Source organism: Festucalex cinctus, chromosome 12, assembly GCF_051991245.1.
Source record: "Festucalex cinctus isolate MCC-2025b chromosome 12, RoL_Fcin_1.0, whole genome shotgun sequence".
Lineage (NCBI taxonomy): Eukaryota > Metazoa > Chordata > Actinopteri > Syngnathiformes > Syngnathidae > Festucalex > Festucalex cinctus.
Window position 1 is genome coordinate 14,226,640 of NC_135422.1, and position 14,016 is coordinate 14,240,655.

The 14,016-nt window shown below is 37.3% G+C and overlaps 2 protein-coding genes across 8 annotated transcripts in view; both read left to right on the plus strand.

The window, feature by feature from the left end:
• Positions 1 to 10,925, plus strand: part of stxbp5b (syntaxin binding protein 5b (tomosyn)) — a 34,250-nt gene extending 23,325 nt beyond the window's left edge. For all 6 annotated transcript variants that reach the window (XM_077538231.1, XM_077538233.1, XM_077538234.1 and 3 more), the window contains 6 exons: positions 1,309 to 1,551; positions 3,214 to 3,577; positions 3,861 to 4,026; positions 5,773 to 5,884; positions 5,969 to 6,189; positions 7,531 to 10,925. In XM_077538231.1, the coding sequence (XP_077394357.1) occupies positions 1,309 to 1,551; positions 3,214 to 3,577; positions 3,861 to 4,026; positions 5,773 to 5,884; positions 5,969 to 6,189; positions 7,531 to 7,572 (1,148 nt within the window). In that variant the 3' untranslated portion in view covers positions 7,573 to 10,925. The remainder of the gene's footprint in view (positions 1 to 1,308; positions 1,552 to 3,213; positions 3,578 to 3,860; positions 4,027 to 5,772; positions 5,885 to 5,968; positions 6,190 to 7,530) is intronic.
• Positions 10,926 to 11,721: 796 nt separating this feature from the next.
• Positions 11,722 to 14,016, plus strand: part of LOC144032041 (SAM and SH3 domain-containing protein 1-like) — a 32,603-nt gene continuing 30,308 nt past the window's right edge. The window contains exons 1-2 of one of the 2 annotated variants that reach the window (XM_077539687.1): positions 11,722 to 12,288; positions 12,406 to 12,928. In XM_077539687.1, coding sequence (XP_077395813.1) covers positions 12,467 to 12,928 — 462 coding nt within the window. In that variant the 5' untranslated portion in view covers positions 11,722 to 12,288; positions 12,406 to 12,466. Of the gene's footprint in view, positions 12,929 to 14,016 lie in introns of both variants that reach the window. The other variant, XM_077539686.1, reaches the window with a different exon arrangement.

A 14,016-nucleotide genomic window follows, 5' to 3' on the forward strand; every position in this document is an offset into this window, starting at 1 on the left:
TTTTTGCCCCATTGGCTTGCTGCTGGTGCTCTTTTGTGACCGTTCCTGCAGGTTCTTTTGGTTGTTTATTGTTGCCATGTGGGACTGCAGCAAAGACAGCCATTCAAATTGGTTGTCCAAAATGAAAGCGCAAAAAGTGGTGTACACTAAAGTGGGGATTGAGACTACGCAGAAAAGGGGAAAAATACAAAAAGAACAATGTTTTTTAAATTTTTATTTCAAGTGTATAAGATTAAATGATCATATGTCATATAATTGATTTTTTTTAACACATTTTATGCCAAATTTTAATCTCTAAAAATGCAACGCTTTTCTATTTCGATAAGTTTTTTTTTTGTTTTTTTCCCCCACTTTTCCTTAAAAATAACTATACATTTCTCCGGAAAAATACTTTTCTTTTTCTGTCTGTTACAGCTTTCTCAAATATATAACTCACATTCACACTATATTCCAACTTAAAAAGCACATACGCAAAAAAGAAAAAACAAGACTTGAAAATGAGTATTTTTTGGCACAAAACAAGAAAATGTTTAAGCATTTAAAAATATTAAGACTTAAAAAAAATGAAGCACTATTATAATGTATGTTGCTTTTATTTGGATCAAACAGAATTTCTAATAATATATATTTAATATATATTGATTTATTTATTTATGTTGGCAAAAACTTGAAGTTGTAGTGCAGCTTGTGCACTGTGCAGTAGGACCATCATTTATTTTTTGCATAAGAAAGAGAAAAATGTTTAAATGTAAAAAACAAATAAAGAATATTAAGACAAATACAAATCTTCCAAATATTTTTCAGATAGTTATTTGATGCATAAGGGTTCCTTTTGGATGAAGCAACATTTATTAAATTAGTATTTTTAAAATTTCAAAAGATGCAAATGTCTAAATTTGAACAACTCAAAAATTAGAGTTAATGTATATATTTTTTTTTACGATTATGCGGATTTTGTAATTATGGAGTGTAATAATTGAAATTTAAATTATAATTGAATTTCGATTAATTGCACAGCCCTATTTCATGCATAATATTCTTTTCTCTTTTCAGCGTCTCCTTGGAAAAATGAAAAAAGAATTTGTTTTTGTCCTCTTATTGGGTCACTTTGGTTCAATCTTTAAGCCTTTTGGATTTTCTCTGCAGACCTTTGCCCATATTGAACAGAAATGAAAATCAAAGATAACTATTTGTACAGTAAACACAGTGAAAATCTGCCCAACTCTTTTAAGTTTTCATGTCCCAAAAGGCTTACTACTCCAACTCTAAAATCTGCCTCCTCTTCTTCTTCCTCCCTTTTCCATGCAGATTCCAAGGACAACTCGTTCAGCCGCTCTCGCAGTTCCAGCGTGACCAGCATCGACAGGGAGTCCCGCGAGGCCATCTGCGCCTTCTGCTTCTGCGAGACCTTCTCCCGGAAGTCGGCGGACGGCGTGCCCAGCCCCTGCGTGCTGCTGGGCACCACCCAGGGCTCCGTCATGTTGGTGGCCCTCAGCCTGCCCGCTGGCGACGAGCAGAGGCTCGTGCAGCCGGTTGGCATCTCCTCCTGCGGTAATTATGATGGAATTATAAGTTCTGTTTGAAGTGTATAGATATGAAATTTGATCTAAATGAGGTGTATGGACTTTAAATATGATGTAAATAAATGGGAGTTTTGGTACATTAAAGGTATATAGACATTAAATTAGAGCTGTCAAACGATTACATTTTTCAATCAGATTAATCACATTTTAGAATTTTGATGAATCACTAAATTAAAAAGGCTTTTTTTATCAACATTTTTTTTACCCACTAAATTTGAAGAGCACCTGTTATGTGTTCATTCTTTCGACATTGAATGTTATGAGGACGTGTTGAACATTTTTGATCTACTGCACATTTGGGATGTAACGATATCCAAATATCACGAAACAATATGAATATGGCGAGGTTGGCGATATTTAAAAAAGGTCACAATATTGTAAAAAAAAAAAAAAAAAAAAATCAGTTATGTTATTATGTTTTATTATTAGTATGTTGTTAGGAACTCCCTACACTTTTTAATAATAAAAATAAATCACAAAATTATGTATAAATTTTATAAAACAAACAAATAAAAAAAAACATTTACAGTAGAAATTTTTAGGGATCTATTTACTTGCTTTTTAATTTTTATTTATTCATTTATTTATTAATTTTAGATTTAGCCTAACACATGCTAATGACCCTGGAAGCTCCCTGCAATTTTTGTCAGATTTTTTTAAACAAATCTGTCAATAGTTTCAATTTTAAAAAATGAAAAATATTTTACTGCAAATAATATCTGCTTGAAATATCAGTTATCGGCCTCCTTGACTACTAATAATATGTATCGTATCGGCCTTGAAAAAAACACATCAGTCTATCACTACTCGATTTACAGGCATATTACATGCCCCTTCATCTGACAATTAGTGTGGATTTTGAATATAGAAGGGCCAAAACATGCTGCGTGAAAATTCAACTACACTAAAAAAGAAAAAACTAGCCACAAGAGGGTGCTAGAACTGTACAAATGGAAATCAACCTGACTTTTTGAACAGATGTGTTGCATTTAAATATTGTGAACCTGACGACGACGATATTGTGGCAGTGTTCATATCACGTTTATCGTTACATCCCTACTGCACACGCGCATCCTCCTTTTTCTAATCAGTTACTTGCATAATTTAAAATGGAAAAAAATGACCCCAATATTTTGACATAAACAAATGTTCTGAATGTCATACACAAACATTTATGAAATGCTTTACTTTAATGCATGTAAGCTTTATGCTTCTTCCTGCCAGCCCTTTTTCTTTTTGGTTATTATATGTCAAAATTGTATGATGAAATGTTTGATTGTCACAATGCTGTCCGAAAGGAAAAATGAACAAATAAATCAATTAAATCAATGTACTGGTAGGTAGTTATGTTAATTTCTCAAACACAACCTGTGATACCTTTAACGTAGCCATCCATTGTCAAGATAAAGAATAAACTGTGGTCAAAATTAAGTGATTAATCTGCGTTAATACAGCACTGCATTAAATATAACAATTGAAGTACATTTAAGGTTTATAGATACTTAAAGCGGGAGTCAACCTTAAACATTTCTTGATAATAATATGTTTGTGACCTCACGTACCCTGTAGACACACCTCTAATGCAATCTACATTCAACGTAATATAAATATGATACGTTGACATTTGAAGGCACGGTGGCCAGACTCAAAGGAGGCGTCTTAACAATGGCCCTGCTGGACGCCGCCGGCACCCTGCTGCCCGCCTCCTACGAGCCATGGTATGATCCCAACGCCTCCGACGAGGAGAAGGAGAAGGAAAAGAGCCGCTGGCGCCGGCCGGCGTCGCCGCCTTCGTCGCAGGAGGGCCACGACTCGCAGTTCGCCGTCCTGTGCTCGGAGAAGCAGGCCAAGGTGGTGGCCATGCCGTCGCAGACGCGCGTCTACAAACACAACATCACAGAGTCGTCCTTCGTGCTGAGGGCGGACGTGGTGGAGATGGCCGGAGCCAACTGCATCGCCTGCTTCTGTGCCAACGGGCACATCATGACGCTCAGGTATGTGAATGTGTGGAACCTCTGGGTACCTCACGATGCGATACGATATGCGATACAAGCCTCACGATAATGATTATCTCACGATATGACGATACCGCGATTATCGATATATTGCTCAAGTAATAAATCCACGATAATCTACGATAGACTTAATCAGAAAAGAATAATAATAATAATAATAATAAAGAAATAAATATCGAGAATAATAAAATAAATACTACTAAAATAATAATAAAAATTAAAGAAAAATTGGATCATAAGGATTTTCCGTGCCGTCTTGCAGCTTGCCGAGTCTGCGGCCCCTCCTGGACGTCAACTACCTGCCGCTGACGGACATGCGGATAGCGCGGACGTTCTGCTTCTCTAATCTGGGCCAGGCGCTGTACCTCACCTCCCCCACGGAGGTGCAGCGGATCACTTACAGCCAGGAGACCTGTGACAACCTGCAGGTACCGTTGATGCATCAAATGGTGTCTGTCTATTAGGGTCACAGTCTATTAAAACAGGCCTTATGTTGGCCAAATGCTGTTCTGCTCAGTGGGGTCATATTCCCTGGAGGACGGTAAGTATGCACCCTTCACGTTGGCATACATTTTTTGCAGTTTCCGTCTTTCAAAACAATAACAATACTCGCCGACATATTTTCAATTCAAATCGAAATTTTCATTTCATTCTTTAAATAAGAAATGAAAAGGGACAGAAAGAAGTGAAACATATCTGCCCTGATCAACAGACACACACACACAACAAATTCTAAGGATCAACACAAAATAAATGACAGTAAGCAGGCATTTTCTCCCTACGCTGTGGAAAAGGTTTATATGAATGCTGTTCACTGACCTTGACTATATGACTGGATAGCCGATAGGCCAAGACTTTTGAAGTCGCAAAGCAGCCATATTGCTCCTCCCAATAAACGTTTCTCGGCATACGGTCCTATACATTTACAATATCGAAAATGGAGAACATTTTAGACAGTACTTAGTAGAAATAGTATATGTTTTAAATTTGTTAAACATAAACAAGAGGGGTCTTCTCCGGGTACTCCGGTCAACCTCCCACATTCCAAAGACATGCATGGCAGGTTAATTGGGTGCTCCGAATTGTCCCTCGGTGTGCTTGTGAGTGGGGATGGTTGTTCGTCTCTGTGTGCCCTGCGATTGGCTGGCAACCAATTCAGAGTGTACCTCGCCTACTGCCCAGAGCCGGCTGAGATAGGCTCCAATGACCCTTGTGAGGAATAAGCAATCAAGAAAGTGGATGGATGGATGGATAAACAAGAGGACTTCAGACATTTTACAACGTGCCTTAAATACATTTATAAATTATATGCTTAATGATGTCTATACAGTAGTCTGCTTGCGAGATGGGAGGAGCAAGATGGCCGCCCTGTGACTTCAACGGCTTGCACGGGCATGTGTATGGGCGATCGGCTATCTAATAATAAATCCATGCAAAAAAAAAATTTCTTCCGGTCTTTGAACTGATTAAGTTATCTGCATGTGTGCCCCACACTGCCCCTAAGAGGCCAAGACGTGCATAGCAAGACCAGTGTATGTATGCTAGGTGTTAGGTATGGTACATTAGGTTGTAAAGACAATATAATCTAAATATTGTCCATTAGTGATGTATAGAGCATTAAATATGTAAATACAATACATTAGGGGTCTATAAACAATACATTTGACGTGAATATGTTAAACTGGAGGTTTATAGACATTAAATGTTACATTATACATCCACAGTTGAAACCAAAAGTTTGCTTACTCAACTCAACTCAGCTCAACTTTATTTATAAAGCGCTTTAAGAACAGGCATTGCTGTATACAAAGTGCTGTACATAAATATCAGTTTTGCAGTAAAGAATAAGGTAACAAACAAGAACAAAGCTTTCGTTAGCCATATCTCTAAAATTTATGATCTTTGTTCCTGAGTGCATTTTCGAACTGTAATCTGTGTTTTGTTTTTTTTCTCTTCTGGAGTCATGGCTTCTTTCTGGCAAAGTGGCTTTTCAGCCCATGTAGGTACAGTACCGGTACCGTACCTATGTTGACGTCATTAAGCCAACGGAGGCTGTAGTTGTGATAAATACAAGTCTTGTCAAATGGAATTAAAAAGACTAAAATAGTTTTAAATTTAACTTGTAGGCACCCTGTATGTGTAAAAGACATTAACATGTTGCGTGTCCTTTTTAGGAGATGCTGAGTGAGTTGTTCACACCAGTGGAGACCCCAGAAGCTCCCAACAGAGGTTTCTTCAAAGGCCTTTTTGGTGGAGGAGCTCAATCTCTGGATCGGGAAGATCTCTGTGAGTGCTTCAAATGAATGACCCTGTTCATCGAAATATAAATATCTGTACCTTTATTTACGGATGTTTTTTATTTTTCGGCAGTCGGCGAAACGGCATCCGGGAAGGCCTCCCGCAGCCTGGCCCAGCACATCCCCGGCCCGGGCAACATGGAGGGGATGAAAGGCGCGGCGTCAGGTGTGGTGGGCGACCTGGCCCGCGCACGGGTAGCGCTGGACGAGCGAGGGCAGAAACTAGGCGAGCTGGAGGAGAGGACGGCCGCCATGATGGCCAGCGCGGAATCCTTCTCCAAGCACGCTCATCACGTACGCTCTGTGCTATTTATTTATTTTTTTTTTTTTTTGGCGACAAAAGGACATTATGTCATCGTGCCAGGCAGTGTTAATTTTGACAAGAAATTTTAATTTAGTTTTAGTCTTTTGACTAAAATTAATTAAAGTTTTAGTCATAATTTAGTCATCTGATTGTATTTTTGGTTTAATCCAATTTTAGTCGACGAAAGAAGCAATTTTAGTCGACTAAATTGACAGTTGACATGCAAGACATTTAATATAACTCTTTATTAACTGTTTCAATGAAACATGTTGAACAGACAATAATATAACTTAATTTTCACCTAATTAAAAAAAAAAGTTCATAATTGCTTGAGATTAATCTTACAGCTGCACAATGAATGTAAATATGTTTAAATATTAAATCAGGTGCAGTGAACATTGAACAGTTTCTAAGTGGTTCCTGCATTTTGTTCCTTCTGATTGGATTGTCTGAAATTTTGTCACTGTGTTGTTTTCATTTTCGTTTTAGTCATTGACGAAATTGTTGGTCAGTTTTAGTCATCGCTATCATCTCAATGAATGGCTTCTGTTTTAACTCATTCACTCGCAGCCATTTTCACAGAAACAATCCCCTTCGCTCCCGGCTGTTTTACTGGATTTTGATTGATTTTGCAAGGCCCACAGAATATTGTGTTCTATTGCTATAAAAACATGGAACCTACCAAAAGAAAGATTAAAGTCTCTTCGGGGGAAAAAAAAGCATATTTCTATCTGTTTCCGTTTTACAGCAATTAGCATTAGAATATAGCTAAGTTTCAGCATTATTCACAAATCTATTTAAAATTGAGTAATAGAGCTTTTTTCTAACATGGCCCTGGTTGATCTCCTTTGCTCCGCTGCCACCTGCTGGCCTTTTGTGTAATAACTACCATTTCTTCAAACGTTCTTTGCAGTTGAGAGGCTTATATCTATGCTCTAACATAAAAATAAACAACGTATAAATACGTCTTTGGGACACTTAAAATATTTAAAATAGAACATATTTATACATTTTTTAGAGCAAATAAGTTAATTTTCGTTTAATTTTCGCCGGGGGGGAAAAAAATTTGTGACAAATTATGACGAACATTTTTCATCAACAAAATTATTACTGATGCCAGGACATAGAGATATCATTAAAGATGTGGAAAGTGCTCATTCCAAGATTTGGAATGCGGTCATCAAGATTTTTTTATGTGAGGTATAGCTTGGTGTCGTTTGCAGATAAATATTTTTAACTTGGTTTGAACTTTAATTTCTGAAATGCCCTCATCAGGTGGCGTTTATAATGGTGGCATGTAGTTTACTTGATGTTTTGTTCCCCCCTTTCAGATGATGCTAAAGTACAAAGACAAGAAGTGGTACCAGTTCTGATGATGGCGGGCAAGGCCAGGATGAGGACGGACTGTGGACTCTGTAATCACGCAGGCAACCACAAACATACACACACCAATATGGCGGAGGAGCTGCAGATCTTTTGTCATCCTTGTCTTCTCTAATTCTCTACGAGTGGGCAATGGTTTTCCTGGGCTTTTCCTTTTTTTTTTTTTTATTATTATTATTATTATTATAATTTTTTTTTTTTGCCGTTACTTCGCTCTGCATCGCCTCGCCGGCTGAAGGACCTAAATGAGGAGTAAAAGTCTGACCATCCCGCCTTGTGACCTTTTTCCCCCATCCTTCACGTCCAATCATTGAAGTTTGTTTGTGTCTGTCGGAAGGATTCAGTCTTTGTTTTGTCTTCTGTGTGAGGAAACGGCCATTTTGAAGCACTTACGAATATGAAGCTGGAGCTGATGAATCTCCTACCAATTAAGGGCTGGTAGGAGACTAGTTCATCAACTTTTACAAAAAAAAAAAAAAAAAAAGAAGTTGTCTCTTTGCTTTGATTTTAATTTTGATTATTTATCAGGACACGCAAGAAGTTTATTAGATTATCAGGGCACGGGGGAAGTTTATTAGAAGGTTTATCACAATATAATTTCTTAGCTTGTTTATCAGGAAAAATGAGACATTTGTGAGGATTATTTATCAGGACACGCGAGAAGCTCTGTTAAATTATTGATCCATAGGAGAAGTTTTGTTGATTATCAGAATACACGAGATGTTTATTGGGTTATTTATCAAATTTATTTGATTATCAGGGCACGCGAGAAGTTTGTTTGAATATTTATCATGACACACAAGAAGTTTGTTAGCTGGGCATTACTTTGTATTAATTATGAAATAATTGCACACTTAAAAAAATGAAAAAAAAGAGATAATTTCTGGAGATGTTTACATTGAAGCCTCTTTCACCTGGAGATCCTGCAAAATGCCCACTTAATCACTTGTGGAAAACAACAATTAAAAAAAAAGGAGCAATTTAGTTCCCATATCCAATCTAGGACATTGGAGAAAATTCTCCGAAATATGACAACATGGTCATCCTTTTTTCTTTTTAAGTTGGGGAAAGTTCTCAGAAATGCTGTGACATTTCTGGAGATTTGGCAGATAAATACTAGATCTCCTTGCACTGTATTGATGCTCCCCCCCCCCTTTTTTTTTTTTTTTTTTTTTTTTTTTTTTTTTTTTTTTAAAGGCACACTCAGTGTGAAAGAGGCTTCAATCGCTGGTAGGACGGCATTCTGTGGCAGTCTACAAAAAAAAATGCATAAAATTGCCATATATGCAGGGTGAAAGGGGCTATGAAGTACACTGGAAACAGCCTGACGGTATTCACTGTATTCACAGGGCTTTTATGTGAGGAGGATTACATTGCGAAAATGTATATTTTGGTTACAATTCTCACTCTACGGTGGTGATCAGGCAAGTTTTTTTGTTTTGTTTTGTTTTTTTTGTTTTAATGACCGATCGCTCCACAGTCGGTCATTGTCACTCAGCATAAGTTCTCTTTTCTGCCTTTGCTGACGCGTCTATGCTAAGCTAGCTGTTTAGCCGCGTGTTTGCGAGCATACATATATTCAGGGATGTGTGTATGTATGGACCCTGTATTTACTCCATTGCTTTGTCTTGACTCTTCTTCAAGCTGCTATTTGCGTACATCTTTGTTTCTTTTTGTTTGTTTGTGCTTGTCGCTGCCAAATATTTGTAAATAACGAAAACGGCTCAAACTTGATGTGATATTACGGCCATCTTCTTCTGTGAAACACCAAAGAGATTAATTTCAGAGTCTTGAATATTATTTATCTCCTCTTTTGTTTGTCCCTATATTTGGTGTAATAAGTTTCGGGGCCATTCACGGAAACATGACAAAGCACTTTGGATTTTTTTATTATTTTTTTCCCGCCTAATTGCGCATACCCCCACAAAAAAAAGAGGGATGAAAAAACAAGTTTAATTGACAATTAAAAGTAGGGCTAGGCTGATCAATCATTAATCAGCTGGATGATTTATATTTGATGTATATTTGTTGTTGGAAGTTGAGGCAAATTTAAAGGAAAAAAAATTCTCACTAATCAGTCACATGACCAAAAAAAAATACAAAAAAATATCCCTCTCAACTCCACATAGTTTGATAATAGAAAGTTGGGAGAAATAAGATATGACACCATTTTATTTTTTTACTGGCCTTTTTCCCCGTACAATCAGTCACAATTTAAAAAGAAAAAGAAAAAAAAAAAAAGTATATTTTGCATAGAAAGTTACTCTTTGGATGTATTTTTTTATTATTATTATTTTTTTCATTCTTTTATTTCACCATTTTGTTGGTATAAAACTGGGGGAAATGATATGAAATAGGATGACTCTGGATTTCTCCCATCTAAATAGTATTGCACTTCAAAAAAAAAAAAAAAAGAAGAATTGTAGTCCACATATTTGCCATAAGATTTTTTTGCGGTGCTGTAAGAAGTTGTAGATACGATGACTGTGGATTTTTGATCAGACACACTCAAAAAAGGCTCTTTATTCTGCTTTTTCTCTGTAAAAAGTTTGGGGAAATTCTCATAAGTACAACACTGTTTGGATTTTTTTTTTCCCCCGTTTTTTTGTTGTTGTTTTTTCTCCCCCATCGGCCATCACCAAATCATTCACGCCAAAAACGACTCAAAGAAGCATATTTTTAAAGCCACTGACAAACCCATGCCAAGCAGCAGCCATGTAATGTGCGTTTTGCACTATTTTTTCTACTTTTTTGTTGTTGTGAGAGGACCAAAACACGTCAGAACCTATCTATGCTTGTCTCTATATGTCATTTGCCAATCTGTCATTTGCTTATTATAATGATCAGGTTTGTTTTTCAGGTGTGTCCAAAGGAGTACCTTTAATGTCATTATTTAGGATGGAATGAATTTTTGTTCTCTCATCAGACACACGTACGTCAATATTTCCCACCTTTTGTGGCCTCGCCTTTTCAAATGCTACAAAAGTGGGGTTGCCCGTAATCTCGTCGCACATTGACGGATGCATGATCGTAAGTGTTTACAAACGCGTATTATCCCGACATTTGTATTTACCCACAAGAAACAAACGCATCAATGAGACGTTTACATTTGATGGTGTGTACGTGCGCGTGCGAGGTTTCCTGGTTTTTGCGTACGCGCTGCTGCATAAAGGCTTTAGCTCGGCTTTACAGCACTGTGCAAAGGGGGGGGCGCAGTTCTGATTCTGAGCCCCCATCCATCCGTCATACATCCTTTTTCGTCTCTGTCTTCTGGGATGAATATCTGTGGAGTTGCAGTATTTTCTCATTTTTGTACAGTTTTATTAAAGATGAACTTCCCATGGATGTCCTGACTTAATCTGCTGCCACAAATTAGACTGTAGATACCATATATATATATATATATATATATATATATATAGTGCAATGTAAAATAAATGTTTAAAAAAAACTTGCTTTTGTGTCTTATTTTCTTCTTTTGCTTTTTTTGTGAAAAATAGATGTCTTTTTTTTTTTCTCAAGAGAAAAAAATATCCTATTTTGGGGCAACACAGTTTTACAAGAGTTTTATTTATTTATTTATTATAAGAATAGCCAATTTAGGAGAACTGAGGGTAAAGGGCAATTTGTTATCTTTTGAAAGTAAAGTGCTACTATTTTTTTAATGTGTGTTGTATCAGTAGAAATTCATTTTTAGTTTTGTCAAACAAAACTCAAGTCAATTTTACTAAAAGCAGTTAAAAGAAAAAGTTGTAATAGTAAGGTACTCACCTTTTGAAAGTAATTACATTCTTACAAGAATGAAATGAATTTAAAATACAATTTTAGGGGAACTGTTACTTTTTTAATTTAAAAAAGCTAAGTTTAATTTTTTCATGCTACTTTGTTTCTTTTCATTTATTTTGTATTTTTTATTTGATTAAATATAAGGTATTTTATTTCTTATTGTGTTAATGTTCAACTTGTGTTCTGGTTGTAATTTGTTGTCATTTTATTATAGATTGTATTTTATTTAGCGTTTCATTCCATTTCTTGTGCTAAACTTTCACATTTGCTTTCAAACTATTGACCGCTTTTGGCCTACAGTTCCCAGAATACTCTGCGGGCGGCGCCAAAAGCACTCGCCTCCTCTCGTCCAGCCGGCTGGATAAAACGCTCTCCATCCAAGTACAGCACATGAAACAGAGCATCGGCGTCCTCGTCGTCATCCTCCACTTGGCGGTGACCGCGGCGGAGGGAGATGAGCGAGCAAAGTTGAATTCGGAGACCAACTAAAAAGACGCGACGAGTCCCGTTGGAGAGCTGAAGATAAGTTTTAAACCGCCGTTTTGTCCTGTTTCGTTCTTGCTGGTCAATTTTCGCTACCTACGCGTCGTGTCTGGCTCCACGTTTCTTTTCTTTCTTTATTTTTTTAATTGTATTTTATTTTTGGCGCCGATGAATTCGGCGTATGTAAAGACGCCTTATCACGCTGCCCCGTGTTAAATTTTGCTGGTGCTTAATCTCCCATGTGGAGGTTTGTCCAGGAATTGCTACACTTCCTCACGAGACTCGGGCCGAACGGAGCTGCCAGTCGCCTCGAGATGGTTTTCAGCGTTTAAAAAAAAGTGACCGACGCCGACAAATCCGTTTTGATTTCGGTTTAATGAGAACGCCGGAATATAACCCGAAGCAGGTGTTACTTTTTTAGCCTTGAGATGTACAAGGTGAGTGTAGCGAGAGTTCTCACAGATCGGCGTCAACTTCATTCAGATGGACATTTTTTTTTCCAGGATGCTTTCAGCTGGCCCTAAAGGTCTGCGTGTACACTTGCATGTCTACAGCCTTTGATTCAATGCAGGACTTTGTGATGGTGGTGGGCTAGGTGCACCTTGCATAGCCAGGATGAGCCAGGGCCCCAACCTGGTGCTGGAGTGGCTCTCCAGGCTCCACCTGGCCCAGTACATGGAGGCCTTCCTGGACAATGGCTACGATGACCTGGAGGTCTGCAAGCAGATCGGCGGGCCCGACCTGGATGCCATCGGGGTCCGGGTGGAGTACCACCGCCACCGGCTGCTGGCCGCTGTCCGGAAGCTGAGGGACTCAGATGGCAGGAAAGCGCCTGGGTACTACTTCACCCTGGAACCTCGACAGGAGACAGAGAATCAGGATGGGTTGAAGGACCGGGGCGGGCCGGAGAACCGGGTTGGAGGGACACACCGCCCGTCCTGTCCTGGAAACCACGACCCGAGATTGACAGATTGTAATGACTTTGTCACCTATCCCAAACTCAAGCTCAAGGTGCTCATCCGAGATAAACTGGCCAAAGATGGGATCGACCTCGGCGAAGCGCCCTACAGCTGTAAGGTAGGATCGCTATGCGAAAAAGTTAAATATTAACAGAAAACAAAGTCATTTTTTTTTTTTTTGCCAAAATTGTCATCAATCATAGTTTTTCGAGAATCAAATGGTATATTTTTATAGGAACAAGTTTAGTTTTTTTGTTGTTTTTTAACAAGTCATTTTTCAAGATAGGTCATGTTGATTTGACGAAAAGTTGTATTTATTTTCTTGAGATGAAATTTGTACGTTTTTAATAAAATAGGTGTATTTTCCACACCACCCAAAAATCTGCTTTTTCAAGTATAAAGTAATTTTAAAAAGTTGCATTCTTAAAACAAATTTGTAATTTTTAAGGCTAGTCTGTTTTTTAATATGATGATGATGATAATAATAATAATAATAATAATAATAATGGATAAAATGTATAGAAAATAATTCTATGAGCATAAAAAATGTATATTTATTATTATTATTATTATTATTAGTATTATTATTTTATTGTATTTTTTATTATTTTTATTTTTTTTCTACAATAATATACTTTTACGAGAATAAAGTCAAATTTTATGTGTCTTTGTTTTGTTTTCCAGAATCAAGTCATATTTTTGGGGGGAATCAATTTGTATAGGTAGTCTTTTTTTTTTTCTTTTTTTTCTTTTCCTTTCTTTTTGAGCATCATTATGTTTTGAGAATAAAATCGTATTTTTTTTATTTATTTATTTTTGTTATTATTTTTTTTAATTACCGGTAGTACCGATATTTTTTTTTTCCAAGTAATCTTACAATAGTAGCATTCTAATTTTCTTTAAAGTTTTTTTTCCCCCCAAGAATTAAGTATCTTTTGAAAATGAAGTTATTTTATTTTTTAAAGAAATCTTATGCTAATATAGTGTGCAAACATTCCAGTTCATCATTTGATGTGGGGGTTTTTTCATCGATGTAATAGTCCTCAAAGCTGGGACCGCTTTTGAGCAAAACACGTCCATTCGGATGAGTTGAAAACCACTATCCGAACAAAACAGACAAAAGCAGACACAGCTGTCAGCTGCCTGGCAGAGCTTCCACGTCGTCAGCGTCCATTGAAACCGGTTGCCTGTGAAAGGAACCCTGCT